The sequence below is a fragment of the Phocoena phocoena genome, chromosome 18 (genome assembly GCF_963924675.1).
Source record: "Phocoena phocoena chromosome 18, mPhoPho1.1, whole genome shotgun sequence".
In the NCBI taxonomy this organism is placed as follows: domain Eukaryota; kingdom Metazoa; phylum Chordata; class Mammalia; order Artiodactyla; family Phocoenidae; genus Phocoena; species Phocoena phocoena.
This window is the reverse complement of record NC_089236.1, coordinates 77,097,240-77,124,330: the sequence shown is the minus strand read 5'-3', so window position 1 is coordinate 77,124,330 and position 27,091 is coordinate 77,097,240. Positions and strand designations below refer to the sequence as shown.

Below are 27,091 nucleotides of genomic sequence, written 5' to 3'. Positions count from 1 at the left end.
CACACAAAGAAAAACCCAAATGATTCTTAGCTCCAGGTCAAAAATGATGGCCCAGGGCGACTGCCCTTGTTTCCAATATTTTTTCTTGTTTCTCTGTTTCATAGTAAAAGATGGTTTCTGTAAATCTGGTGATCAGTGAATGTCTGTAGACTGAATAAGTTTCCCTACTGCATTCTATTACAAAATAAGGTCTTCTGTTTAAGAAAATTAACAAGAAAGAGGGAAACTTGTTATCTGTATCTCCCATTCCCAATTAAATAGCTTGACATAAAACAACCAAAAAAAATGTGTCTGTCCGAATGTCCCCTTGATTGTGCCAGCCCTGGCCAGTGCCTGTCTGCAGCAGGTGGACTGCAGTCTGAGGACCCAGGGAGCTGGGTGTCCAGGGGCCTGGAGGGACCGGTGGTCACTGGGACCTGGTTCCAGCTATTTAGCTATTTAGCAGTTAGGGGAAGGGGAGGGCCCCAGGGGACTTGTGCTTTCCGGTGACTCCTTGCCCCCGCCCTGCTGGGCTTCATTCTTGTATATAATTAACTAAACCCTCCTTTTTTAAACCTGAAAAAAAGTTAAAAATAAAATAACTATGCCACATTGCTGCTGTCTTGGAAGCTATGTTAAAACCTGAAGACCTTGAGTGAATTTGTTCAAATTTGCAAAATCCCCCTTTTTTTGCATCGTCTCTTCCTCTACCACTCCATCCACATATCTCTGAAAATTTTAAAATTTTCTTCCTTCTATCTGATTTGGCCAGTGGCTAACCAGAGCTTTTCCCCTCTGCTCCCTGACAACTAGATTTCATGAGATATATGCAAAGCTGAAAGTTCTTTAAATTTAAAACTAAATGTTTCCTAAATAAACTCACACTTTTGTGGATCAATTCCCTGAATATAAAAATATTAAAAATATAGTCATTTCATTTGAGAACATACCATATAGGACATTTAACTTTAAATGCTTGATTGTTAAGGGAAAAAGAGTTTGAATACTGATACAGACACATAAATTCTGCACATGAGAGCTGGCAAAGGAAGGGCTGGAATTCAGTAATTAAATATCATCTGAAACATATTTCCTTCCTTGTACCTGATACAATCTAGCAAATTCATCCCCTTAAATTGTCCCATCAAAACTGACTGATTAAAAAAAAAAAACAAAAACTGACTGATATCACATGAAAGGATGCTCAACATCACTAATCATTAGAGAAATGCAAATCAGAACTACAATGAGGTATCACCTCACACCGGTCAGAATGGCCATCATCAAAAAACCTACAAACAATAAATGCTGGAGAGGGTGTAGAGAAAAGGGAACCCTCTTGCACTGTTGGTGGTAATGTAAATTGATACAGCCACTATGGAGAACAGTATGGAGGTTCCTTAAAAAACTAAAAGTAGAACTACCATACGATCCAGCAATTCCACTACTGGGCAAATACGCTGAGAAAACCATAATTCAAAAAGACACATGTACCACAATGTTCACTGCAGCTCTATTTACAATAGCCAGGACATGGAAGCAACCTAAGTGTTCATCAACACATGAATGGATAAAGAAGATGTGGCACATACATAAAATGGAATATTACTCAGCCATAAAAAGAAATGAAATTGAGTTATTTGTAGGGGGGTGGATGGACCTAGAGTCTGTCATACAGAGTGAAGTAACTCAGAAAGAGAAAAACAAATACTGTATGCTAACACATACACATGGAAACTAAAAAAAAAAAATGGTTCTGAAGAACCTAGGGGCAGGACAGGAATGAAGATGCAGACGTAGAGAATGGACTTGAGGACATGGGGAGGGGGCAGGGTAAGCTGGGACGAAGTGAGAGAGTGGCATGGACTTATATACACTCCCAAATGTAAAATAGATAGCTAGTGGGAAGCAGCTGCATAGCACAGGGAGATCAGCTCGGTGCTTTGTGTCCACCTAGAGGGGTGGGATAGGGAGGGTGGGAAGGAGACGCAAGAGGGAGGAGATACGGGGATATATGTATACGTATAGCTGATTCACTTTATTATACAGCAGAAACTAACACAACACTGTAAAGCAATTATACTCCAATAAAGTTAAAAAAAAAAAAACTAAGTGATATCAGTAGATCAAGATCTATGTTAATCTTACTTATGGTATATTAATCTCTAGGAATGATTCTGGAAAGACAAGTCATTTTCTATAAAACTGTGTGGAATCTGTCCCTAGTAGTAGCCCACTGTGAAAGAATACATTTTCTTGTTGCTGTCATTTTAATCATAAATGAAAAACAGAAATTTCTGAAAATTGTTGTTAGGGTAAAATTGAAAAAAATTTTTAAATATTCTATTTGCTTAAAAATTAATATTTTGAGGTGTTCCTCCCATCTAATAATGTGATAAACTCCTTTAGTCCTGAGATAATTTCTTTACCAAAGATTAAGAAATGCTATAAAGAAATTTCTTCAATTTGGAGTGAAATATTTACAGTAAATGTACAGAAAATAAATGACTCCATTATGAAATGAAACCACTGGAAAAGATTCTCTTTGATTAGATGATACACACAATTGTAATTTTTCAAACTTTTTGACATTAAAATATGCACTGAATCATTTAAAACAACACAAATAGATCTTACATCTCAGCGGTTTGATTTAAAAGTAGTTATGGAAAGTGTGGCTAAATGTTACATATTTTGGGAAATAGGTTACTCAAGAAATAAACGGAGAAGCCATGAAAATAACATGATGTCTGTTACTGCAGGAAAAAATAAAAACGTCTGATAAAGGATTCTGAAATAAGACTACCAACGGCTGATTCTCTACTGTAGAAGAAATACCCAAATTATATGACACTTATCTTTCCCCTCATTTTGAGATGCTCTAATTGAAAATACCTAGATAGATGTGGATGTCTCAAACACATTAAATATAATAATTATTATAAAATTATTACAAATATAATAATTATTATAAAATATATAATTTTATATTATTATAAAATATATAAATTATATATGATTTATATAATTATATATAATTAAAATATATAAATTATATAATTATATTGGAAAATATAATTCTCATCATTTTGCATTCAGAATAGAGCTCAGCTCTGCAGTTACAAAAATTATTTTTGATGACAACTGACTAAATCTTCTTGCTTCTGACTTTATATCTGACCATCTCTGTATATAAACGTGGGTGTAGTGTTTCAGCTGACTCAAGCATTTTTATAATAAAAAATGGACATTTTAATTGGTTTTGTTTCCTAGTATTTTACTGAACTGAATATTGGCTTCACTGAATTGATCCACTGTTTTAGTAAGAATGGTGATGTCAAGTGTGAATGTGGATAAAGCCGCAGTCACAAGAAAGAGCTGGAAAAGGGCTTCTAGTCTTTTTTTTTTTCTACATTTTTTTTCTACTTTTTTTTTTTTTTTCCAGGAAGGAAGGTCTACAGCAGAGTACCAAATTTTGCATAACAAAAAAATGATTTGGCCTGTGCTTCTGAACAGAGCAACTCAGGTGAATGCTTTCCTGGTCAAAATGATTCATAAAACATATAGCTTCCCTCCTGAGTTTTACTTTTTAAGTAAAGCTTTATTTTTAAGCTGCAGTGTCCGGTGGGGCTTGGTGACATGGGCTGATCCTTACAATATATCTGAACCTTTAATTGTACATTGTGTTCTTTGTATTCTGGGGAGAAACAAGAAGTCATTTATTAAAATCGCAAGGAAAAATCCAGCTAGATGTGTACAACTGAGCGGCCTGTGGAGTGATTTTTGACTTGTAGCTTTTTGGACAGGGGTGCTTCCTGAAACTGAAGGTGGACCTGCATTTCTAAGAGAGGCGAGCAAAGCTGGGTGTTAGAGGAAATCACGGGGAACGCGTGGAGTTTGAGGTAGGCTGTTTTTCAAACTCACTTTGAAGCAAGGCGTACGTTAAACTTTTTTACTAAAACAGTTCGCTTTTCCCTGCTCTAAACTGTTCAGAGCACTCACTGTTTGAACAAAAGTTAAAATATAAAAGAAGTGCTAATAGCATGAACTTCAGAACTGCCAGGAAAGGTAGCTAAGGGGACGAATGCGGACGTATCGCCCTGTGGCAGCCACCTTGCTGGCAAGTGGAAAAATACATCCCGCCAACCAAATGGTGGCCAAAATCAGGACAAAAACCTGCACATTCTTGGTTTATTCTCACTGAGCTGTCTGTGTTGTGTGTGCATATGCGGGTGTGTTCAAACACCAGCAGAGAAAGATAGAATGAAAGATTTGTAAGGCAAATTAGTTTATGTATCTGGAAGCATAAATCTCCATCAATAATTGAGTATATCACTGACTTCAATGCAAAACGATCATTCTTTTTACTTTTTAACTCTATCCATCGGAATTATGTTGGGATTTCATTAAATTCCCACGTATTCCTCAGAGGAGACTTGAATGTGGGTAAAAGGTAGGTATTCATAAAGGATAATGAACAGTTATTAAGAGCTGTTTAACTAGCATGCGCCTTCTCTGATTAAAATACATGCTTTGTACATTAGGTGCCATTGCTGAGTGGTTTAATAATAAAAAACATGCACCCTTTGAAAACACTCTTTAGTAACAGACTATCATTGCTTATCCGGATGGCCTATCATTTGTATTAATGACAAAATTAATTTCTTGAGTAAATTTTCACCAACTTTTCTCCCTTTATTTTCATTACTCAGTGAAATTTATCTGAAGCAAAAATATAATAAAGCATGAGGTATGCATCACAGAATTAAAGTGGAGATTAATTGAAGCTCACTCCAGTTGAAGACAGAGCTCCAGGCGTTAGACGGGGATTCGAAATCCTACTGAACATTAGAATTCACCGGGAGCTTTTAAAAAAGGCTGATGTCTGGGCCTGACCCCAAACCAATTAAATCAGAGTAGCGCCCAGGCACTGATATATTTTGAAAGCTTCCCAGGTGATTCTAATATGGAGACATGATTGAACACACTGAGATAGATGATGGCATACACAGTCCATTACCTGATTTTCTCATCAGTTTATATATACATACACACACACATGCATATATCATACAGTTACACATTAAAGGACATTTGTTCCTGTCCAAAATGTCCTTCAGATATCTGGCCGGTAAGACCTTTGGTCCATGCCAAAAGGTCCTTGACATTTGGTCCTGTCCAAAACCTTTTGGCATAGACTAAATATACTCGAGGACATTTTGGATAGGACCAAATGTCAAGGACCTTTTCATGTGAACTAAATGTCCTATGGAGGTTTTGGACAAGACCAAATGTCTGCTAACCCCTTTTTATCTGATGGGGCAGGAATGAGGTCAGGTTTCAGACAGTCGGTATTTCTCAGATATGTTCAGCAGAACATTAACTGCATGAGACGTCAGTTACTATCGTCTAAAACACAACACAAGAGAAGCCTAGTAAACACTAAGCCGAGCCAACAGCATTCTCTGCAGGGGCCCTCTCTGGGGCCTTCGTGGTGTCACGTGTACTCTGCATCTCCATGAAGAACGCCTCTTTGGGTTTCGAGACGACTGTATATAGTTTCCCCAACCAATCAGTCACTCCTGATTTCAGCACCTTCTCTATAAAATGGCAGGGGTAGGGGTGATGAGGGAAGAGTATGTCTCCGATCTGTTTCAGCCTTAAACTTCTATAGTGTATTTTGCCTTCTTTGAAATTCCTATTATTGCAGAGCCTTTCTTCTCTCCATCCCTGTGTGGGAAAGGACATGTTCCCTTTCTCCCGGCACCGTCTATCTTGACTTGACACCCATGAAGACCCCGATATTATTCCATAAATACAGGAGGCTGATGCTTGGGGAACGCGGCGTGGCAGGGCTGCTCCCTTGCTGGAGTCCCGTGTCAGGAGCCTCATCCCCAGATCCCGGGCCCAGGGCACTGTGGGGAACCTGCTTCCGCTCTTGCTTGTTTTTTGGTTTTCCAAAACCAAACTACCTTCCACCCCTTTTTGGTATTTTACTGTTTCTTAAAGGAACCAAACACCCTTTCCTCCCCTGGTTTCTCTTTGAGGTTTTTCAAATCAAACTCTGTGCAATAGGTTTTAAGCTAATAGAGGTTACTTCACAGGAATGAAGACGCTGGTTTTACACAGATTTAAAAAAAACACTTTCTCTCTCTCCAGCATTTCTTTTAGGGATTCTATTACTCAGTGCAACGTAGACTCATAAAATAAATCCAATATTCTAATGTGTGTAACTCATGCCTATCATCTCCTCTAACATAAAAACCACCACTGTTCAGGGCTTTGAGGGATTGACTGAAGGGGTCAGCCAACAATAAACCTATTGGCTAATTTTCTTGCCATTTTCTACGTAACAATCTGCTAACGTCAGATTGAGAACTACAAATGCTACTGAAATCATTGTCTTTTTCAAAGAGCTGTCATTATCCAGGATTAAATGCAAAGCCTAGAGATACTGAAAAAAAGCACAGACTGCAGAGCCCTGCTCCTGAGGTGTCAAAGGAAGAAAGAAAATGGCACAAAGAGCACTGATTTGGGACCAGATGGAGTTGCATGTGAATTCGCACGTGGCCCCACAAAGGCTTCTGGGACGTCCCTTAGCTTTTTGAGAAGGTTGCTGCAGGAGCTACTGATCATACAAGAAAAGCATCTGACTCATAGCAGGGGCTCTAGAAATTGTAGCCACTGGTGATTATTAGCAGAAAACTAAATGGAACCATAATATTCGTAGTCAGCACATTGGGGGCTTTGCACCTGCACAGCCACTGCTGGAAAGCTGAGCTTCTTCCTGGTTAGTTGTCATGAAAAGAACTCGATTCACTCTTCTCTAAAGTGACCCGATATATACATGTATATACATACATCCATATATTCTCCTTATTACATTCTGTAACACCTCCTTTTAACCACCCTGGTGCAGGCAGGCCTCAGAGATAGTTCGGGTTTGGTTCCAGACCATGACAACAACAGGAATACGGTAATAAAGCGAGTCACATGCAGTTTTTGGTTTTCCAGCGCATATAAACGTTATGTTTACACTATACTATAGTCTATTAAGTGTGCAATAGCATTATGTGTGAAACAATGTATATACCTTAATTAAAACAATACGTTATTGCGGAAAAAAAGGGCTAACCATCACCTGAGGCTTCAGCAAGCTGCATTAGTAACATCAAAGATCACTGATCACGGATCATCATAACAAATATAAAGTAATGAAAACATTTGAAATATTATGAGATTACCAAAACGTGACAGTAGACTTGCTCGAAGAAAGGTTGCCCCCAAACTGTAATTTGTAAAAGATGCAGTGCCTGTGAAGCTCCATAAAGCAAAGTGCAATAAAAGGAGGTCAGCCTTCACTTTACAAGGAAGAAGATATACCTGCATTCTCTAACTTATTTATTCGGATTAAATAAATGCATTTGGTGAAAAACTCCACTATGGAAAAAAAAAACAATATCACATAAAATTTATTCAAAGTTTATTGCTTCTATATTTAATAGAATAAATAATATTGTGTCTTCAGAGAAATGCAAAAAATATACTTATGAATGGGAAGCAATTAAAGTTGAGAAAATTTACAATAATAATAAATCTTTAAGTCTAACTTTCAAAGAACCTTTGAAACTGGAAATAGTGCAGATCATTGGTTCTGGAACCAGATCTTGGTTCTACATGTCCTTCCCTGAGTTACTTAAATTATCTGAGCCTTGGTTTCTTTAGCTCTAAAATGGTGATATTGTTTAAGTTAAAAGCTTTCAAGAAAAAAAGTCATTAAATGTACAGTTTACATGGTCAAAATTGCTTTCTTCTACTTTATTTTTTATTTCCTCAAAACAAGTTTTCAGAAATTGTTAGCCTGAGGACCTCTAACCACACTATTTTTAAACACAGAATCCATTATTATAAGAAGTACATTAAAATAGCATCTCATTACTTAATTACTCTGTGTAGTTTTCTATAGAAACCTGAGTAGCACTACACTGGGGTTCTGCTATGTAAAAAAAAAAAAGATTTCCTTATTCATATTTTTCTTAAACTGTGTTATCAATAGCTTGGTGAGTTCCTGAAAAGATTTCAGAAAATTCAATATCAGAGAGCAGAAAATGTGTTAAGACAGAGTTAGATATTTAAGGTACACATGATTTGAGAATCTGCATATTTAACAATAAAATATTTATAGATCAATTCATTGAGCAGTAAATAGATCATACTGATACCTAATAGCTATCACTATCAGAACATGAGCTATGATTAAATACTAAAATGAGGTATCACCTCGCACCAGTCAGAACGGCCATCATTAAAAAGTCTAGAGATAATCAATGCTGGAGAGGGTGTGGGGAAAAGGGAACCCTCCTCCACCATTGGTGGGAATGTAAATTGGTGCAGTCACTATGGAGAACAGTATGGAGGGTCCTTAAAGAACTAAAAATAGAGTTGCCATATGCCACTCCTGGGCATATATCTGGAAAAGACAAAAACTCTAATTTGAAAAGATGCATATGCACTTAATGTTCACTGCAGCACTACTTACAACAGCCAAGACATGGAAGCAACCTAAGTGTCCATCAACAGAGGAATGGATAAAGAAGATGTGGTACATATACATAATGGAATATTACTCAGCCATAAAAAAGAATGAAATAATGCCATTTGCAGCAACATGGATGGACCTAGAGATTGCCATACTAAGTGAAGTAAGTCAGACAGAGAAAGACAAATATTTCATGATGTCACTTACACGTGGAATCTAACAAAATAATACAAATGAACTTATTTACAAAACAGACATAGACTCACAGACATAGAAAACAAACTTACGGTTACCAAAAGGGATAGCAGGGTGGGGGAGGGATAAATTAGGAATTTGGGATTAACATACACACACTACTATATATAAAATAGGTAAATAACAAGGACCTGCTGTACAGCACAGGGAACTCTACTCAATATCTTGTATTATAATAACCTAAAATGGAAAAGAATCTGAAAAAGAATATATTACATATATATGTGTGTGTGTGTGTGTGTGTGTGTGTATATATATATATATATATATATATATCTGAATCACTTTGCTGTACACCTGAAATCAACACAACATTGTATAAATTAACTATACTTCAATTAAAAAAAAATACATGGGACTTGCCATACTAGGAACGAAAATAGCAGCCTCTTCCTCATTAAGGTTTTCCTAATCCTTCTCCCAACATATCCAATTAGAATTGGTCCTTCTCATATCTGTACCCTACCTACCTCACCATAATGTCCGTACATTTCTTAGTGCCTAGTACAGGGTCTGGAACTTGGCACATATACAAAAACTACTTATTGAATGAATGAACCACAGAGTACCCTGATGCAAATGAGCCAGAACAAATGCATCCTTCTAGGTCCCGATAAAACACATTCTTACAGAGGGCAGAGACCATAGCACTCTCAGTTTTCCTATCTGTAAAATGGAGTTATCTACATCAACAGTACGTGGTATGAGTTCAACCGATGGTTGTTAATATGTTCTTTGATTTATCTTTGTATCATATCTAGGATAGTGATTTCACAGCTAAGGATTTTATGGGGTTTTTTTGAGGTTGAGGTTGACACACTATATAATCTTATTTCGTAGAACTTTAGAAGTCAAGGCATCTGGCTTTTTCCAAACCACTGAACACTTAGCCCAAGCTTGTCCTGTTCGCCAGGACTTTCCAGGAAATCTCACTCTTTAGAAAAGAATTTGTAAGCAAGGAAATGTTTCAAAGCTTTTACTTTGAACAAATGTGTTCTCTTTCCAAATTCTCTGCAGTCTTATAGTAAATTGTTGATAGGCAATTTTACTAGATTCCACAGCTTCAAAAGTTTCATTATATGTAGCTGCATGTTATGTGTCTAGTGGGAAACTGGGGGAAATTATTGAATATTAAATCATTAGTTTCCACTACTTTGTTCTTTATGCCTTTTGTGAAGATCTGTAGTCTGCAGAACTTGGCGTTTTTTTACAACTGTTGGGAGAGAACATATTCTAGCATTTTTTAAAATAATATTTATATAATCTCAAAGTTTTCTCATTTATTTTAAATAGCACAGGAATATACCTTATTTTTTTGTGCCTTGCTTTACTGTGCTTTGCAGCTCCTGTGTGCTTTACAAATGGAAGGTCTGGAGTAACCCTGGGTCGAGCAAGCCTACCAGCGCCATTTTCCCAACAGCATCGATCACCTCCTGTCTCTGTGTCACGTTCTGGTAATCCTTGCAATATTTCCAACTTTTATTATTATTATTATATCTGCTACGGTGATGTGTGATCAGTGATCTTTGATGTTTATACTAAGACTTGCTGAAGGCTCAGAGGACGGTTAGCGTTTTTTAGCAATAAAGTCTTTATAATTAGGGGATGTGCATTTTTTTAGACGTAATGCTGTTGCACACTTAACAGACTACAGTATAGTGTAAAAACATAATTTTCATACGCACTGGGAGACCAAAAAATGCGCGTGACTAGCTTTATTGCCATATTCCCTTTATTGCTGTGGTCTGGAACCGAACCTGCGAATCTCTGAGGTGTACATGTATATTACGGACAATTTTAAACATATTCAACAGTGAAGAGAATAACGTAATAAACCTCATCTGCCATCAACCAACTTCAACAATTATCAACAATTACCACCTCATGGCCAATTCTGCTTTATCCATTTCCATATCACCCTCGAAATTAAATTCATCTGAAGCAATTCTCAGACATTGTGTCATTTAATTGGCAAATATTTTAGTATAATTCTCTAAGCTACAAGGACTTTAAAAAATATATCCATAGTACCCTTACGTCACGTAATTTTTATCAAGGATAATTTTTAAATTTTGTCCAATATCCATATTTCACATTACACTAATTAACTCATAATTTTTTATACTTAAGCAAATCAGGATCCACATAACGTCCAAATATTTATTTCACTGACTCATATGTCTCCTAGATCTCTTTCAATCTACCAGGCACCTTGTTCTTTTACATTTTTATCCTTGCATTTTATATGTTGAAGAGATCAGGTCATTTTTCCTGTACTGTTTCTCACAGTCTGGAGTTTTCAGAGTGAATTCTTATGGTTTAGTTTATCATGTTTCTCTGTCCTCAGTTTCTGTTAATCAGTACTTACATCAATACCTTTCATTATATTCAGGTTTTCTACTTTCCTTCCTCCTTCTTTCCTCCCTCCCTCCCTCCCTCCCTCCCTCCCTCGCTTCCTTCCTTCCTTCCTTCTTTTCTTTCATTCTTGGCACGAACACTTGATATGCATCTGGTATACTGTCACCCTTCTTGTAACGTTAGCTGTGATTGATAACTCATTGCATAGATTCATTACTTCTCAGGAGCTGTAGAACTGACTTGCTCTAATTCTGTCACTCATTCTTCATTTATTTGTAGTGAGACCGCATCAGGTTATATTTATAAATTAATTTAGGGAGAATCAGGATCTTTGTACTATCAAGCCTTTCTAGGAATGCAGCATATCTTTCCACTTTTAACTGTAATTACGCAAACTTCGGGAATATTTTAGTCCTCATTTAGGCTATTTACTAATTTTTGACTATGTAAATGTTTTCTTCTTTTCCTCTATGTCTTCTGATAAACTAGTTTCAGAACATATAAAAGTCTTTTGCATGCTGATTTACAACTGGCTACTTCACCAAATTCTCACCTTGTGTGTAGTAATGTTTCATTCTTTCTTTTCAGCTTTCTAAATATTAATAGTCTCTGGAACTAAAAGTATTTTTGCCTCTCCTTCCCACATTGTGCCTTGAATCGCTTTCACTTTTCTAACATCATTGGCACTGTGATGTGTAAGGGAACTTTTGTCTTGGTTATTTTCTTTCTGATTATCAAGCATCATAAATGGAATTCCCTGGCTGTGTCAAGTTGAAGAGTTGATCAGAGAGGCTTTTCTTTTAGGGCTTTCGGAGATATGTTCATAGCGCTAGATACATAATAAAGGAAATGAGAATTCATGAGATGTAAGTATCACATGGCAGAGAGGACCTGGTAATGATGTAATTACATAACTAATCAGGGCGACAGATTCAGAGCCTCCCGAATTGTACTTTGGAACTCAGATAATTTAGCGCCCCCTCCACTGAACCATCAAACTGCTGTTGAGTTATAGATTTTTTACTCTAAAAATTATCTTTTTATAATATATAAATTAGTTCTGAATAGAAATGACTTATTAAAAGTCAGAGAAAACAGGACTAGCATTTCCTACGAGCTGAAACAAATTCTCATTTAAAGTATCACAAGCTTCCATCGAATGATTTAGAGCTACTTGGGCAAACTGAGGTTGGACATGCTGATGCTTTGGAGTACTTCTTAGTATCTCCTCAGATTGTCCCTGTCAAGTTTCTCATGGATGAATGATTGTCAAGCAGTATACATTAATTCCTGAGCAAGAGAAGCCCCTAGCAAATCCACTAAAGGTTTTTTCCTTATGAGTTTACTCTTTAAATTTCAGTTGAAACGCATTTGTTAAGCTCGTATCATATACACAATGCGGTACCACGCCCAACTGCAGCCCTGTGGGCGTGGACGTTCTACTGAATAGCCGATAGAGACACTAATATTCTTCTGGGTTTGATTCTGAATATAATATTGATCTGCTAATCATTCTGTTGCAAGTTTTCAGTGGAATAAGAAATGAGGAAGTTCGCCATTCTACTAGCAACTCAAGAATCTAGAACGTATCATTCAAACCAATGGCCTTTAAAAAGCTCACAGGCAAATTGAGGAATTTGCTAAATACCCTGTAAGGTGAGATTTGGACTAACCACAAAGAAAATCATTTTATCCTTCTAAATGGTTCCTGGGTATATTGCGCCCAATAATTAAGCAAACCTGCTAAACATGCGTGACAAACCTGCCAAGCAAACTAAAGGTATATCTTTAAAAATATTTATTGTTTCTGTAATCAAGGTCTAAAAGTTGGTCTTGAGCTTTTACCCATAAGTACCTAAAACTAGCTCTTAGTATTTAACAGAGACTTGTTCTTTAGAGTTGAAAAATCTAAAATCTAAAATGCCATTCTTTGTTAATAAAAATCTCAGGCCATGAATATATTCTAAAATATATAATTAAAATATTTAACAGCAAGAAAGAATGATAAGGGGTATACGTAATTATAGTAAATGAGTAAGTTTTAATCAGGAAATAACATAAACGTTTTGCACATTTCAGCTGCCGGCACAGACTTGATAAGATACTGAGTCTGGGTCTGGAGCAGGAGGTTGGGAGCCCAGCCCTCGCAGACACGCTCCCACTTGTGATTTCTGCCTGTCACTTAACCGGGAGATGCAGAAACCGTGAGTCTCACTAGAGACCCGAGCCTGCATGTTTTCTAAGGCAAAAATGGAAGGAATCAATAAGACTGCCAGACAACATTCAAATACTTGCAGTGAGAAATCTGTCACCAGAAGCAGCCTGCAGACCTATGCTTCTCGTTGGACATCCTGCTGGTGACTCTTTCAACTGCCCTCTTCCTATGTTCATCACTATTTTTCTTAACAATACGCAATAAATAAATAGAACCACAAAGTCCTCCCTTTTCCATTAATCCGTGGACACAGCATCATGAAGGGAGAAGAAATCTCCGGTCTCATTGTTCTTGTTTTAGGCGAGATTTCCTGGAAAGTTTTGTAGAGACATGATTCACGATGATTCACCCTAGATTAAGTGAGTCGGCATGATTAAGATCTACTCAGAGGACCCTGAACCACTTTTTTAGAGAAAAAAAGGCCAAATCTGAAAAGGTTTTCAGGTGTTCCCATTGACAGCAGCGAAGGTAGCTACCCACCATTTCTTACATGTGTACAGTGAGCTGGAAAATGACACCAGCACCTCTATAACAGTCATCTTGTTCACTCTCACAGCCCCATCTATTACCATCTTGATTTTACAGATAAGAAACCAAAGCTCATGATAGATTCTTCATCTTGGCCAGGACAGCTCTGCTAGTACAAGTCACAGAACTGGGTTTCGACCTCACTCTATTTAATCCCTTACCCAGTGCCAGTAACCACTCTAAACACTGCATACTTGAAATTCTTCGTGTAATTTAATGCAGCATGGTTTTCTCTCCTCCCACCTGTACCATCTTACAGGTTTAGTTTTCCTTCTCTGCTAGAGCAACTTTTATTTCTACCCTTAACACTTAATTTTTAGATATACTTAATTCGATTAAACTATTCGTACTATATTATTAAGATACCTAAAGAATTTAGTGCTTTTACAAGTGCCCTAAATTGTAAATAGATTAAAAATAATCAACACCTCTGTAATGTACTTTTATGAGTTGGCCATAGTCATATGTACGCATGTCACGTAAAGTTGAAACTACAAATAAGAACATTTAGCATGAGAAAGTATTTCCATCCTGTTTTTTTGGCTGGAGTTTCTAAAGACCTTCAAACTAATTTCAAATAGACACCCTCCGAGTCTCTGACCCTGCTGAAATGGCATTTCCATAAGCACAACTCTGGTTTCATCTAACTCCGTCTTTTAAAACAAGTGCCTCTGTTTAAAAATAAAAAAAAATAAAAAAAAAAAGGATTATGCCAGTTTACAAGACCATATAAAAATGATGACTATGTCAACAAACCAGGAACATTAATTTAAAACAGGACTGCAGAGTCCTTATTTTAATTACATATTCCCAAGAAATAGTGCAAATAGTCTTTACTGAATTAAAGAGAGATACCTTATTAGTTGAAAAAACCATTCAAGTTAACAAAATTTCAAAAGAAACTCACTTACTTGTTCAAATTCATTCTTTTGAAATTCTTCAAAACCAAAGATGTCCAATATTCCAATATCCCATGTCTGCGAGCTGAAATGAAAGAGGACACAGTGAACACGCATCCTTAACGCTTCCCACTGCTACTTTAGGTTGGAGAAATCCAGCCACATAGCGTGTCACTGGCAACTTGAAGTAAAAACACAAATGATTATCTTAATCTGGTGGAAAACTGAAAATTAGGAAGAAAAAGTGTTCTTTTAATGCTTTGATTCAAACACAAACTCATTAACAAAAATGCACTGATTTCTAAGTATAAAATGTAATGATATATGGGTAGTTTAATATTTACTTCTCTGAAAGCCTCTGTGTCTGTCTCCTTCAAATAGACCTGCTTTCTCTGAAGGAATTTGGACCGACCTGTTAAGTGGGTCTCACCAGCAGTAAATCAAGCCATTTCTCCATTACACATAAGTACAATACAAGTCAAGTTACAATTAAGCCATGTGCATGTTTTTTGATAGATCAGTTTGAGCCCCTCCAAAAATTATGATTTTCCTAAAGGAGGCCCTATAAATAAAGAACAATGAAGATCATGAAACTCGGGAGCGAAATGGAAAGAAATCTATCTAAGTAACGACTTCCCTCTTCCATGTAAACTATCCCTCTTGGAATTTGCTACAGTCTTGGATGGTCAAATCACAGATGTCGGAACACACACAGTAAGTGAGGAAAGAAGGAATGAAACCTCATGTGACCCGGGAACCCTGACAACCTGGATTCTGTGGGGATGTGGGAGCGGCACGGGGGTGTGTGCACGAGGTGCTTCTTGCAAAGAAAGCCCCAGATGATTCTGGAACGCTGGTCACCCCACCCCTCCCATGTCTCTGGTCTAGCGCGTCATCAGGAGGACTGCTGTCTGCATTTTCTGCCAGTGGAAGCGATGATTCCTCATCACGATGGTGCTCGTTGTTTCATTACCAGTCTCCCTGCTGGTGCAGATGTTTTGCTGTTGTTTCCACTCAATTTGATGTATCCAAACTGCAGACCCCCTTGGCCACCAGCTCCCTTTTTGTACCTATATTGTGTTTTCACAAGCAGGATGTAATCACAATACATTCGGGGCTATAATTTGTCACTTACATGGCCACTTTTTTCTCTAGAAAAAGGCGAGCTAAGGATTCTGTGATATCCTTTCTCTAAGATTATTTGTTGTAGATGGTACAAAATATGAACGTCATAAGTAGGAAAGAGCATTTTAAAAGCCCTTGATATAAACATCACATGGCAAAGAGTGTAAGTCAGTGAGGGGAGGAAAAAAGCATTCATCGGATGTCTCTAGGTAATCGATTCAGTATTTTAGAAGAAAAAAAGAAAGTTAGCTTTGTGTCTCACCCTGTGTGCCCAACTGTACATGGATTAGAGAGCCAAATGTTAGAACCAGAAACCGGAAACACGTACAGGAAAACAAATGTCATCTTTTTTTCCTGCTTTCAGTTCTGGGAAACGTCAAAAGAAAATATTCAAAAACATGATTATGCAAAGACGAAATTCTTCTGCAGGATAAACTGTAAAAATAAAATTAAGTTCTGTTAGAGGTAAGTATTATTTAAAAACGCATTGCCTCCTTCATTTTCATAGATTTTTCTCAATCTACTAGACTATGTGTCCAGTCATACATCATCTTCCACCCACCCACGCCTCTCCCCATCCCACCATCTTTATAATGTGCACAAAAAGACATCGGGAATGATGTTCGCTCAGTGGGAACCATGGTGCTGAGGGTTAGGCTGATTTGTTGCTCTGTTGTGTGTGTGTGTGTGTTTTCCATGTAATGAGCTGCATCGTTTCACTTGTAGGAGCCTAGTGATGAAGCCTGTCAAGTTCTGGAGTTGTTCCGTCTTGGTAGGAATCCTGATTGAAACACTTTTTAGTTGGATAACTTTGGGCAAGTTACTTAAATTTTCTGAGCTGCAGTTTCATCATTTATAAAACTGAGATAACAAGTCACATTTATCCACCTAGATATTTGCTACAAGTAGAAGTAATGTAAAGAAAGCTCTAGGATAATAGCTGGTACACAGTGTGTCTCCAATCACTGAAAGTTGCTTTTAAAAATAGTTGTTTAAACTTGCTATAGAAATACAGAGGGTGGCTAAGAATAGAAATATAAATGGCTAATAGGCATATTAAAATGTCAATCTCATGAAAATTGCAAAAGAAATAAACTTTAAAAAATTACGATGGGAAAGACATCCCCATACACTTTTGTTGGCAGTTGAAATTGGTAGAGCCTTCTTAAAAAACAACATGCTTATGTGGCACAAAGCTTTGAAATATTCATATCATTTGCACCAGGACTTCCATGAGCAGGAACCTATACTAAGGCAATTATCAGAAATGCAATTAAAGACATGAATAACGATGTTCATTGTTATCTTAATTATAGTAAAACAACAAAAAGAAATAACAAATACCCTACACTAAAGACACAATTAATTAAACAGCATCCATCCTAGGACGGATTAATTTAGAGAAACTGTCAAGTTAATAGAAATCAATTTATAAATTCTGTATAAATAACCCCAATTACACATCCAGAAGACTTAGACAGAAGTACAGTCAGCCCGAGAAGAGGACCTGGAAATGTCTCGAATGGTAGACCTTGCGGTGATTTATTAATTTTTAAAATGTTCTATAGTGGGTATTATAGCACTCTCCATCTTTAGCCTTTATTTAAAACATACATGACTAAACACATGTTGGGCATTTTCTGAGTTGGTGGAGGAAGGACAACCCTAAGCTTCAGGGCAGAAGGAGGAAAGTGGAGCCCCGCTGAGACGGTGGAGACAAGTGTCTGGTTTTCCAGGGACGGGAGGTGCAGCAGGGACCCGAGGAGTCCTGAGGGAGCAGAGGGGCTTCCTGAAGGCCACGTGCTGGCCCAAAGCATGAATGCTCCTGCCAGCGTGTACCAGGACCTCCCTCTCAGGCCCTCAGACCCAGTTCCCCTGCCTGGTTCCCAGCTGCTTTGGCAGCAGGGGTCCTGTAGTGACAGCCCACAACACTGGCAGAGGTCAGGGGTAAGGAGAAGAGCTATGGGTGGCAGGACCTCATGACATATGTCCTTCCCTTTCTCATGAGGATCGTGGCTTCGTGTGGCCGAGCAGAGGATGCTGAGGCTAGCCAGCTGTGCGTGGGTGAGGAAAATGTTGAAAGATTCTGGTTTAGGCTGGGGACAGTAAATCAATTCGTAATTTAGAGTAGCATATATTTGGTTGAAAGAACACTCCTTTTAAATGATTTTTTCATACACACTGGATTCCAAACTATATTTGGTTACAAAATAAAAATTTAAAAAGGAAAAGATGGGAAGAAAGGAAAAACCATTGTCAGGAAAACATTTAATGCAGGTTTAATGCATTTTAACGATTATTTTTGCAACTACTGACAGAAATAAGGTGTTCATTTTTTTCAAAAATCTATTTCATCTTTTATGATTGAGTGAAATATATGACTGTTATTGCAATAGCAGCCTTGGCAGGAGGGTTCTAAGAACCTGTAGCCAGCAAAATGCCCATTCTGTCGTTTCTCTTACTGGTATCTTGACTCAGATTACACAGGCATTTAACTCAACATCCAATTTCTAGGACGGAGGAGCAGACAGAGGTCATCACATGAACCGGGATTCAATCCATTAGGCAAAATTAACATATTAATAAGATGATCTGTTTTAGCTCAAATTCTGCCTTAGAATTCTCCTGAGGGCTTTCCTGATGGTTAACAAAACTCTAACCCACATTAACTCATTAGTAAAATACACCAACTTCTGTATCAGACAAAATGTTAAATGCCAAGGCATCTGTCTCATTTTGATTTGCCTTCCAGGTTTGTGGGTATGAGAAAGGGGAAAGTCTGAATCAAAGAGACTGTCCACTTTGGAACATGGATGAACTAATTTTATTTGGGCAGAGAGGTCCAGGGATTTGTACACATCAGGTTTTGTCCTCGATCGTCCCCAGGCAAGGAGATGAACTAAGTAACTAAAAGTCAGTTTAGGGAAGAGCTGAAGCCTGTTTGGCACAAAACCCTCAGATGGAGCCAGAGCTGAATCAGCCTCTTTGGCTGATCATTGACGGGTCAGACTCCAGATGGGGTAAGAGTGAAATATAAAAGCATTCCAGACTTGAGCAATCTGGCTGTCCAGACACACTGCCCTGGGGACCAGATGGCCTTGCACAGAGGTTAGTGGTGCAACGTCCCTGGAGAAGTTGAGCTATGCTATGGCGTTTGCAAGCTCTACTACCAATACGCTGAAGAATTTGGTTAAAATAAGCTTTGTTTGTAATCGGCAAAGCGCACGGTGGCTACCTCTGCCCAATCTATAGCTTATCTGACTCTGCAAGGGTCTTCTCTAGTCTTAGAGGAACTTGGGGTGGAGACGTGGCTCCAGGATTGCGTATTTTCAGAAGTTCCTGCCTTTTATTCTTCGATAGAAGAAAGTACCTGAGACTTACCATTTTCTGAAAACACCTCAGAAATTAGGTTAGAAATCTGCAGTTGCTGACAAGTTTCATTAGAAGCTGGGTGCCAGGTGGGGCTAGTGGTTACCAAAGCAGCCCTCTGCGTCCAACTATCCTAGGGCATCATGCATACCAACGTTGTTCTTAAACCCTTCCTCCTTTGTATTTTTCCCCCCACTGGAAATACAAGTTAGGAAGTTAAAAACTGGAGACCCCTTGAAGTGAAAACTGTAGCTAATTAGCCTGGATGTGCACAGAAATCCTGGCATGAGGGTGAAAACCAGAGCTAATGCTTTATTGATGCAGTATCATATAAAGCCACTTCCAATTGCTGGTCTCATAAACAAAGCTAGTTCTGACCTACAGAGAAACCAGGAAGGGAGCCCTTTCTAGGGGTAGTAAGAGCACAAATAATAAAAAAATCACTTACACCCTTCCTATCAGTGAAAGCTACAACTCACAGCTGAAAAGCACCAATACTTAGTACTTTTAATAAACCTATGTCCTTATTCACTACGAGCTGCTTTTAAAACAGTGATTGATATACACACACACACACATATATATATACACACACACACATATATATACACACACACATATACACACACACATATATATATACACACACACATATACACACACACATATATATACACACACATATACACACACATATATACACACACACATATACACACACACATATATACACACACACATATACATACACACACATATACACACACATATATACACACACATATATACACACACACATACACACATATACACACACATATACACACATATACACACACATATATACACACACATACACACATATATATACACACACATACACATACACACACATATACACACATATACACACACATATATATACACACACATATATACACACACATATACACACACATATATACACACACATATACACACACATATATACACACACACATATATATACACACACACATATATACACACATATATATACACACACACACACATATATGTATTATTAACAAAAGCATCTTTAGAAACAAGAATAACCTACCACATACTTTACTTCTTTCAAACCACAAATGATATTTACTTTATATGAACTCTTACCTTCCTGGTCTGAAATAACCCTCATTTGAGAACAATGCAGACCAATTTACTAATTTATGACATCATTGCTCCTCCTAAGTATTCTGCGGTTATTAAAAGCAATAGTTATGAAGATTAGATAGATATATGGATAAATAGTTAACACAATGAAACAATCCAGATGCAAAACTGTATGTACGGGATGTGGAGCAACTGGAACCCTCACATGACGCTGGTCGCAGCTTAAATCTGAAATTTGGAACATGGTTTGCCCTCGTCTACTAAAGCTTAATGCACATCTACTGAATGACCCAGAAATCCCACTCCGGGCGGGTATCCAGGGTAATGAGTGCCCGTCCCCTAGAAGTCATGCATGGGAACATACGTGGCTTCTTATCTACAGAGCCCAAAACTGGAGACAACCAAGGTGTCCATCAGTAATTGAATACGGAACTAACTAGTGGTATGTCCATGCACGTTTTTACAAAAGAACACTACTTGGAAGTAGAATAAGGATGGGTTACGGCTGCACTCAACGTTGTAGATGCATCTCACATAAGTAACATTCAGCAAAGGAAGCCAGACATAAACCAGTGGGCAGAGGAAGAGTCCACATCTAGCTGTGTGTGTGGGGGATGATATGCCAGGTTGCATGTGTAACAACCGCTGAACTCTGCAGAATATGTGCACTTCAGCCTTGTTAACCCTCAATAAAGCAGTAAGAAAATGGTACGCTCGCTAGGATCACAACTATGCACAGGGACAGAGAGATCTGGGGTTGAATATTTGTTAACTCAGAAGCACTCGAATGCATGCTTGCTTCGGTACTGCCCCGTCCGCCATGATGTTGGAATAGTGACCCTTCCTGTGGTTGGCCTTGGCTCCCACAAGAGGCTCAAGCTTCATTTATTAATATAAAGACATGAGTAGGCAACAAAATTACAAGCAAGATGTCTGAGTGACCCTGAGGTTGAGATGGAAATACATTCTTCTAGCAGTTGAATATAATCACAGCAGCGTTTATGCCGCTATTGTTTCCATTTGTGTCTGAGATTTGTATCTAACGTCCCCCCATGTCTGCTGACTCTTTGAAAGCAGAGTTGTATTTCTTGGGGATGCCTTCAGACTAGTGCCCTTAGTCCTGCCAACAAAAATAAAGAGAAGTAAGTTCTTGTGTTCAACCAATTCTCTGGATAAGTGAGTCAGAGAGAAGCTAGAGGGAGGTTCCGTGTCACTGATGTATGTAGGTGTAAGGAGGGGTGATGGATCTCCTTCAGGGACACACCAACCAAAGAAGCACACCATGCCTGAAAGGTTTTCAAAGAAGAAAAACAAAGCAACGACGTGAAATCAACTCAGCTGTAGGTTACTCGTGCATTATCCTTGCTGTTTCAAAGTCAGGGGCCAACCATATTCTATATGCCAAACAATAACAAGCAGTGTTACATCCATATGCCTCCAGTCTAGGATCCTGTATCATCGCTTTTGAAAGACCTTTTGTAAACTGTCAACTGTCAAAATAAAAACCTATAGGAAGATGCGGGAATTCTGTAGCTTATTTGGCTTTCCCAGGAAATGTATATTTCGGTCTCATATCAAGCAGATATGTCGCCTTTCCTTGTGGTCTGTGTCAGCTGGTAGATGACTGCAAGATGAAATACAACAGCAGGATTCAGAACTCAGATCAGGTTGACCCCGAGTGTTTGGGAGATCCATGCCACCTGATCCAAAGGGTCCATGTGCATCAAGTAGAGGACAGGCTTGAAAGAAGAGTGAGCTCTGAAGGTGTATCTGAAGGTCACGTTTTGGCTTTAGACAAGCCCGAGGTTCACAGGGGAGATTGTGAGTCAAGGTATATGGCCAAGGTCAGGCAGGGGATGCTCTGGATAGACGCAGGGAAACTCAAAAGGTATAAAACCCAATTGGGTGGGTCTGGTTTGGAAGGCAGAGTAAAGGCAGGATTCCACAGGGGTGGGTAATCCAGGTAGGTTGGGTGGGAGGAGTTTTCAGAATGCCATCAAAGTACTTCATCTGCAGTTTCTGTGATCTTTGCAGAAAAGGGATGATTACTAATTATGGGGAGGGGAGTGCCCCCTACGTGTGAATGCCCTATGTGAGTGGGTGGGCAAGTGCTAGCAGGCACACGCCGTACTGCAGAGAAAGCCAGCCATGCGTTGCCACAAATACTTGTGGATGAGGCCTGCAACACAGGCAAAAGTCTTGACCCTCCCTGGAGTTCCTGACCTTCTCTGGAGCTTGGTCTTGTTAGGCTAGAGCCACTGGGAGAGCTGAACTAATCCAGGCATGGTTGTGAGAATTTGCAGGTGTGATCTGATCTGCAGCCTTTAAATTTCACCTATTGATAGTGGTACTACCTGTTCTACTAAGACTCAAGGATCCATTGAATCCGATGCATTTTAGCATAACCTGTGTTGGAGGGGGCTGACTCAGAGTTCACCCCCTGGCACAAAGCAGTGAGCCACCAGGTATTTGGATGTGACTGACATCTTCCAAAATACCCTGACCAGGAATCACAGACTCACGGGTCCTGAAAGCAAAACCAAGCCAGAGAGATAAGCCAAGGCTCCATTTGTAGGTAAATGAAATGTGATTATCACAGTTTCAGAGACTGAGAAAATTAATATTCGCGAGACATAAAGGTCTTACTAACAATTTCATTAATGTTGTGTCAGGTGCAGAATAGAAATCCAGATCTCTTGATTTCTATCACCCTTTTAAAAAATGAAAACGCAGCTAAAAGGTAAATTTGCTGTATTCATAAATTAACTACCATGTACCTGAACATACATACACATACACAAAACATGAGATCTACATAACATTTCAACCCACTAGTTGTAAACTACAGTAAAAAGTGCTGTTTCATTTTTCACTTATCACGTTTTTCTTTTTTTTTGCCAGCTCCACTAAGATTTAATTACATACAATATTGTGTCAGTTTAAGGTATACACCCTGCTGATTTGCTACACAACTGCTAAACGATCATGCTTTTCTTAATAGGGCTCCTTTTCTCCCTTCATAATAATTCTCTTTGAATACACCGCCCTCCTCCCCTTTTTATGAGGTATCTGCTATTTAAGATTTTAAAGAGCACTTCAGGATACCTTTGCAATTTAATAGTAAGGTTTGAAAATCATAAATTCTTATTACCCAAAGGTTTGTGACTTTACTGCCCCCCAGAAGATGATGGAGACAGAGTGTGAAAGTACTGGGATGGGAGATCATCTCAGAATCCCTCCAACCACCTATGAAATGGACACCTGTCTTTCCAGCAATCACCTTCAAGTATATGTGCTCACAACTTGTGGCTCAAAGTTAAATTAACGAGATAGTGACTTGTAGCAAGTGGATATTGCTGGGTAACCAGCCACCCCAAAACTCAGCGCCCAAAAACATGAAGTACTTATTATGGTTCTAAGTCCTTTTGTCAGTGTGGGTGGCCTGGCGGGGGCGTTGGCAGGTGCAGGATAACCTCCTCCGCTCAATGCCTTGGGGTTGGCTGGCTGTTGGCTGGCTAACAGTGCCTCTCACTATCCGCGGGAGAGCCCGGGCTTATGCGCGAGTGGCAATGACGGGGATCTTAGACTAGTGCAAGGCCTTAGAGCTGGCACACCATCATTTTTGCTGTATTCTCTCAGCTACAGCAAGTCACAAGGGCAACTCAGATTCGAAGGAAGTGAAAACGGACCTAAACTCTTGATAAGAGAAGCGTCAAAGCTGTATTGGACAGGGCATGGATGCAGAGGATAAGCAGTTGGGGCCGTTTTTGCAATCTACCAACACCGCTTCACTGGAGAGTGGCTTTGAACTACTTTATTTATTAGCTCACTCACCTTTTGAATGGATAGGTATTGAGCACCTACTTTTGCAAAGCACTCTGCCAGGTGCTAGAGATGCAGATACAAAGAACAGAGGACAATCGCCCCCTCAGGGCCATGTCGATATACAGATATGTTAAACTTTAAATCATAATTTTGGGGGGAAATAAAGAAACCATTTATATTTTTTAAAGTAGCTTTTAAAACTATGCTTTTTAAAAGCATTTTCTGACCGTTTCAATGTGGGAGACGTTTTTGGAAAAACTCAGGTGTCAAGTCCGACATAGTGGGGTTCATTCTCCAAATCTACCACTTCTTCCTGGCTGTGTGACTTGGGCCAATTACTCAACCTCTCTGAACCCCGGTTTCCTTATCTGAAGAGGGGAGACAATAATTCCTTCCTGATGCCAATGTCAATATTAAATGTAATCATCTCCAGCTCAAAGCCCGGCTCGCTTACTGGTAACATCCAGTAGACAATAACCACAATAAATGCACCTTCCCCACTTCTCCCGTCTGCTTGGAAAATGTATTTTTAATGAGACTGTATATGAAGAGAGAAAAGTTACAAGCATGCAGCTAACAAAAACTAAAAATGTCCTTTCGTTGAAAAGCCCATCCTTCTCGATGAGAAAATTATATTAGGAAAAGGCAAACAATATTTAAATTGTGGGACTGACATTTCCTTCCTGGTGTTTTCTTCAGGGAGCGGCAGGGTCACCAAGACCCAGAATGGGACACCCTCCTCTCATCTCTGAGCTGCATGGCGGCGTTATTTATTTTGGCAGAACTGCCACTACGCTCAAATGACAGGCACAGAGGAGCGTAATAAATACAGATTTGGTTAACTGTATCCAGCAGGGCAGGGTATCAGGGGGTTGAAAAGAGGTCAAATGCATTTCCCCAGTGAGAAATGAAACAAGAGTGTGGGCACGGCCAGCAATGCGATGAATTTCATCCTTTGTATAAAATATACAAGCTTTAGCCTCTGCACTCTTGGCTCAAGAAAGAGCTAGAGAGGAATGCTTGCGGGTTTGTAGTAGCCTTATAAATCACTGAATTTCTTACACACTATACTCAATCTATTTGACTCTCAAATAATATTTGCAAATCGCATAATAGCCATTATCAAAAAGGAAAAACACTACTGTTCGATACTAAAAATGCCATATTCTCATAGATCTGAAAGAAATCTCTTTTTTTCCTCCCATCGCCTAAAAACGTACACTTAAGGGAAAAATACGTAGCTCTTCATTGGTTCAATAAGCTACACTATTCTTGAAACAGTTTATCACATTATCATGATTAATATTTATATTTAACCATTATTGTGTCCATAGTACGTGGTAATTTTTATAATAAGGGTGGTAAAATTTAAACCATCATTTTGTATTTATTATGTAATATTTAATTTTCGAGTAATATAATATACATGCTACTTTGGTAAACCTCTCATATTTTTTATTTCTCTGGATCCTTCTATTTGAAAAAAAAAGTATCTCACAAAAAAATGAAAAGCAAATGTGCAATTACAGAGAAAAGGTTCTTAGCTCTTTAGGAAATCATTACACATATGGGTGTTTTGGTAACGAAATGAAGCAGAAGGAGAATTATTTAGAAAGCAGGTTTTGTCTTAGATATTTCGCTAAATTGTGTAGTTATGGTTGTCATGACAATAAGCACCATGATTTAAATGTCTATGCAGAAATAGAAGTCACTCGTACCATATTCATAAGAATCAAAGCAATATCATTATTTAATGGGAAAAAGTTCCCCAATTTGGATGAAGGAGGGAAAAACATGGTGTGCAAAATTTATTTTTCTGACAAACTGCTTGTTATTTCATCTCTGAAACAAAAATAAAGACAAAATATTTAGAACTAAACAAACGAAGGAAGTACTACATATAAATCACCTGGAATGCACTAAGAGGTACTCAGGAGATACTTCATAGGATCAGGGTCAACGTAATCATCAGAAAGTATGAAACAAACATTCCAGTCAGGAAGTCAGGAAAAAAATAAAAGGAGAAAATTTCAAAGAAAGTTAGAATAGGGTGTCCTAAAACTGCAGAGCTTAGTAAAAATAAATAACATAAACATGAGAAATGACAACAAGAAAAATAAATTGATTTTTGAAAATAAATAATTCTTACAGGCAAATTTCAGGCAAGACTTACCAATGATACTGGAGCAAAGGCATAAATAAAGAATGTCAGGAATGTAAAGTTGTCAAACTAGAATTATAAGAGATATTGATTGGAGGATTATAAATAAAACAAAACTGTGATTTAGTTGGTGAATACATTTAAAATCTTAAAGTGGACGACTGTCTAGAATATATATGACTTTAAAAAGAAAGAAAATAATCTGATTAGACCTATAAATTTTCGAATAGTATTTATAGGTGAATTCTCCCTTCACCTCCCCAAAAATTTTTAGGGAGAATTCTGCCAGGCATTCAAGGCATATATCATCTTCATTTAACACAAACCATTTTAGAAGAGAAGAAAAACAGAATTGCTCTCAGCTTTTTAACATAGACGTAATAGCAAAAGACTGTACAACAAATAAATAAAATCTTATCTCACTAATGAAAATAAATGCAAACCTCCATAATAATGACTAGAAAATTGAATTTAGTTCATCATGACCAAATAGGGTTTACACCAAAAATGAAGAATTATTGGACATCAAAAAACATACGTCAATAAAATTTGCCACATAAGCTAAGAAAAGGAGAAATAATCTTAATAGATAAAAGGAAAACATTCAATGAAACAGCATCCATCTATGGTTGAAAACATTTAGCAAAGATTATCTACTGGAACTCTACATAAACAGATTACTT

General features: G+C 38.2%; 1 protein-coding gene across 1 annotated transcript in view; it reads right to left on the bottom strand.

Moving 5' to 3' along the window:
* Positions 1–27,091, bottom strand: part of MYO16 (myosin XVI) — a 404,938-nt gene that overhangs the window by 159,314 nt on the left and 218,533 nt on the right. Inside the window, exon 20 of the mRNA XM_065896022.1 lies at positions 14,786–14,858. Within this exon, the coding sequence (XP_065752094.1) occupies positions 14,786–14,858 (73 nt within the window). The remainder of the gene's footprint in view (positions 1–14,785; positions 14,859–27,091) is intronic.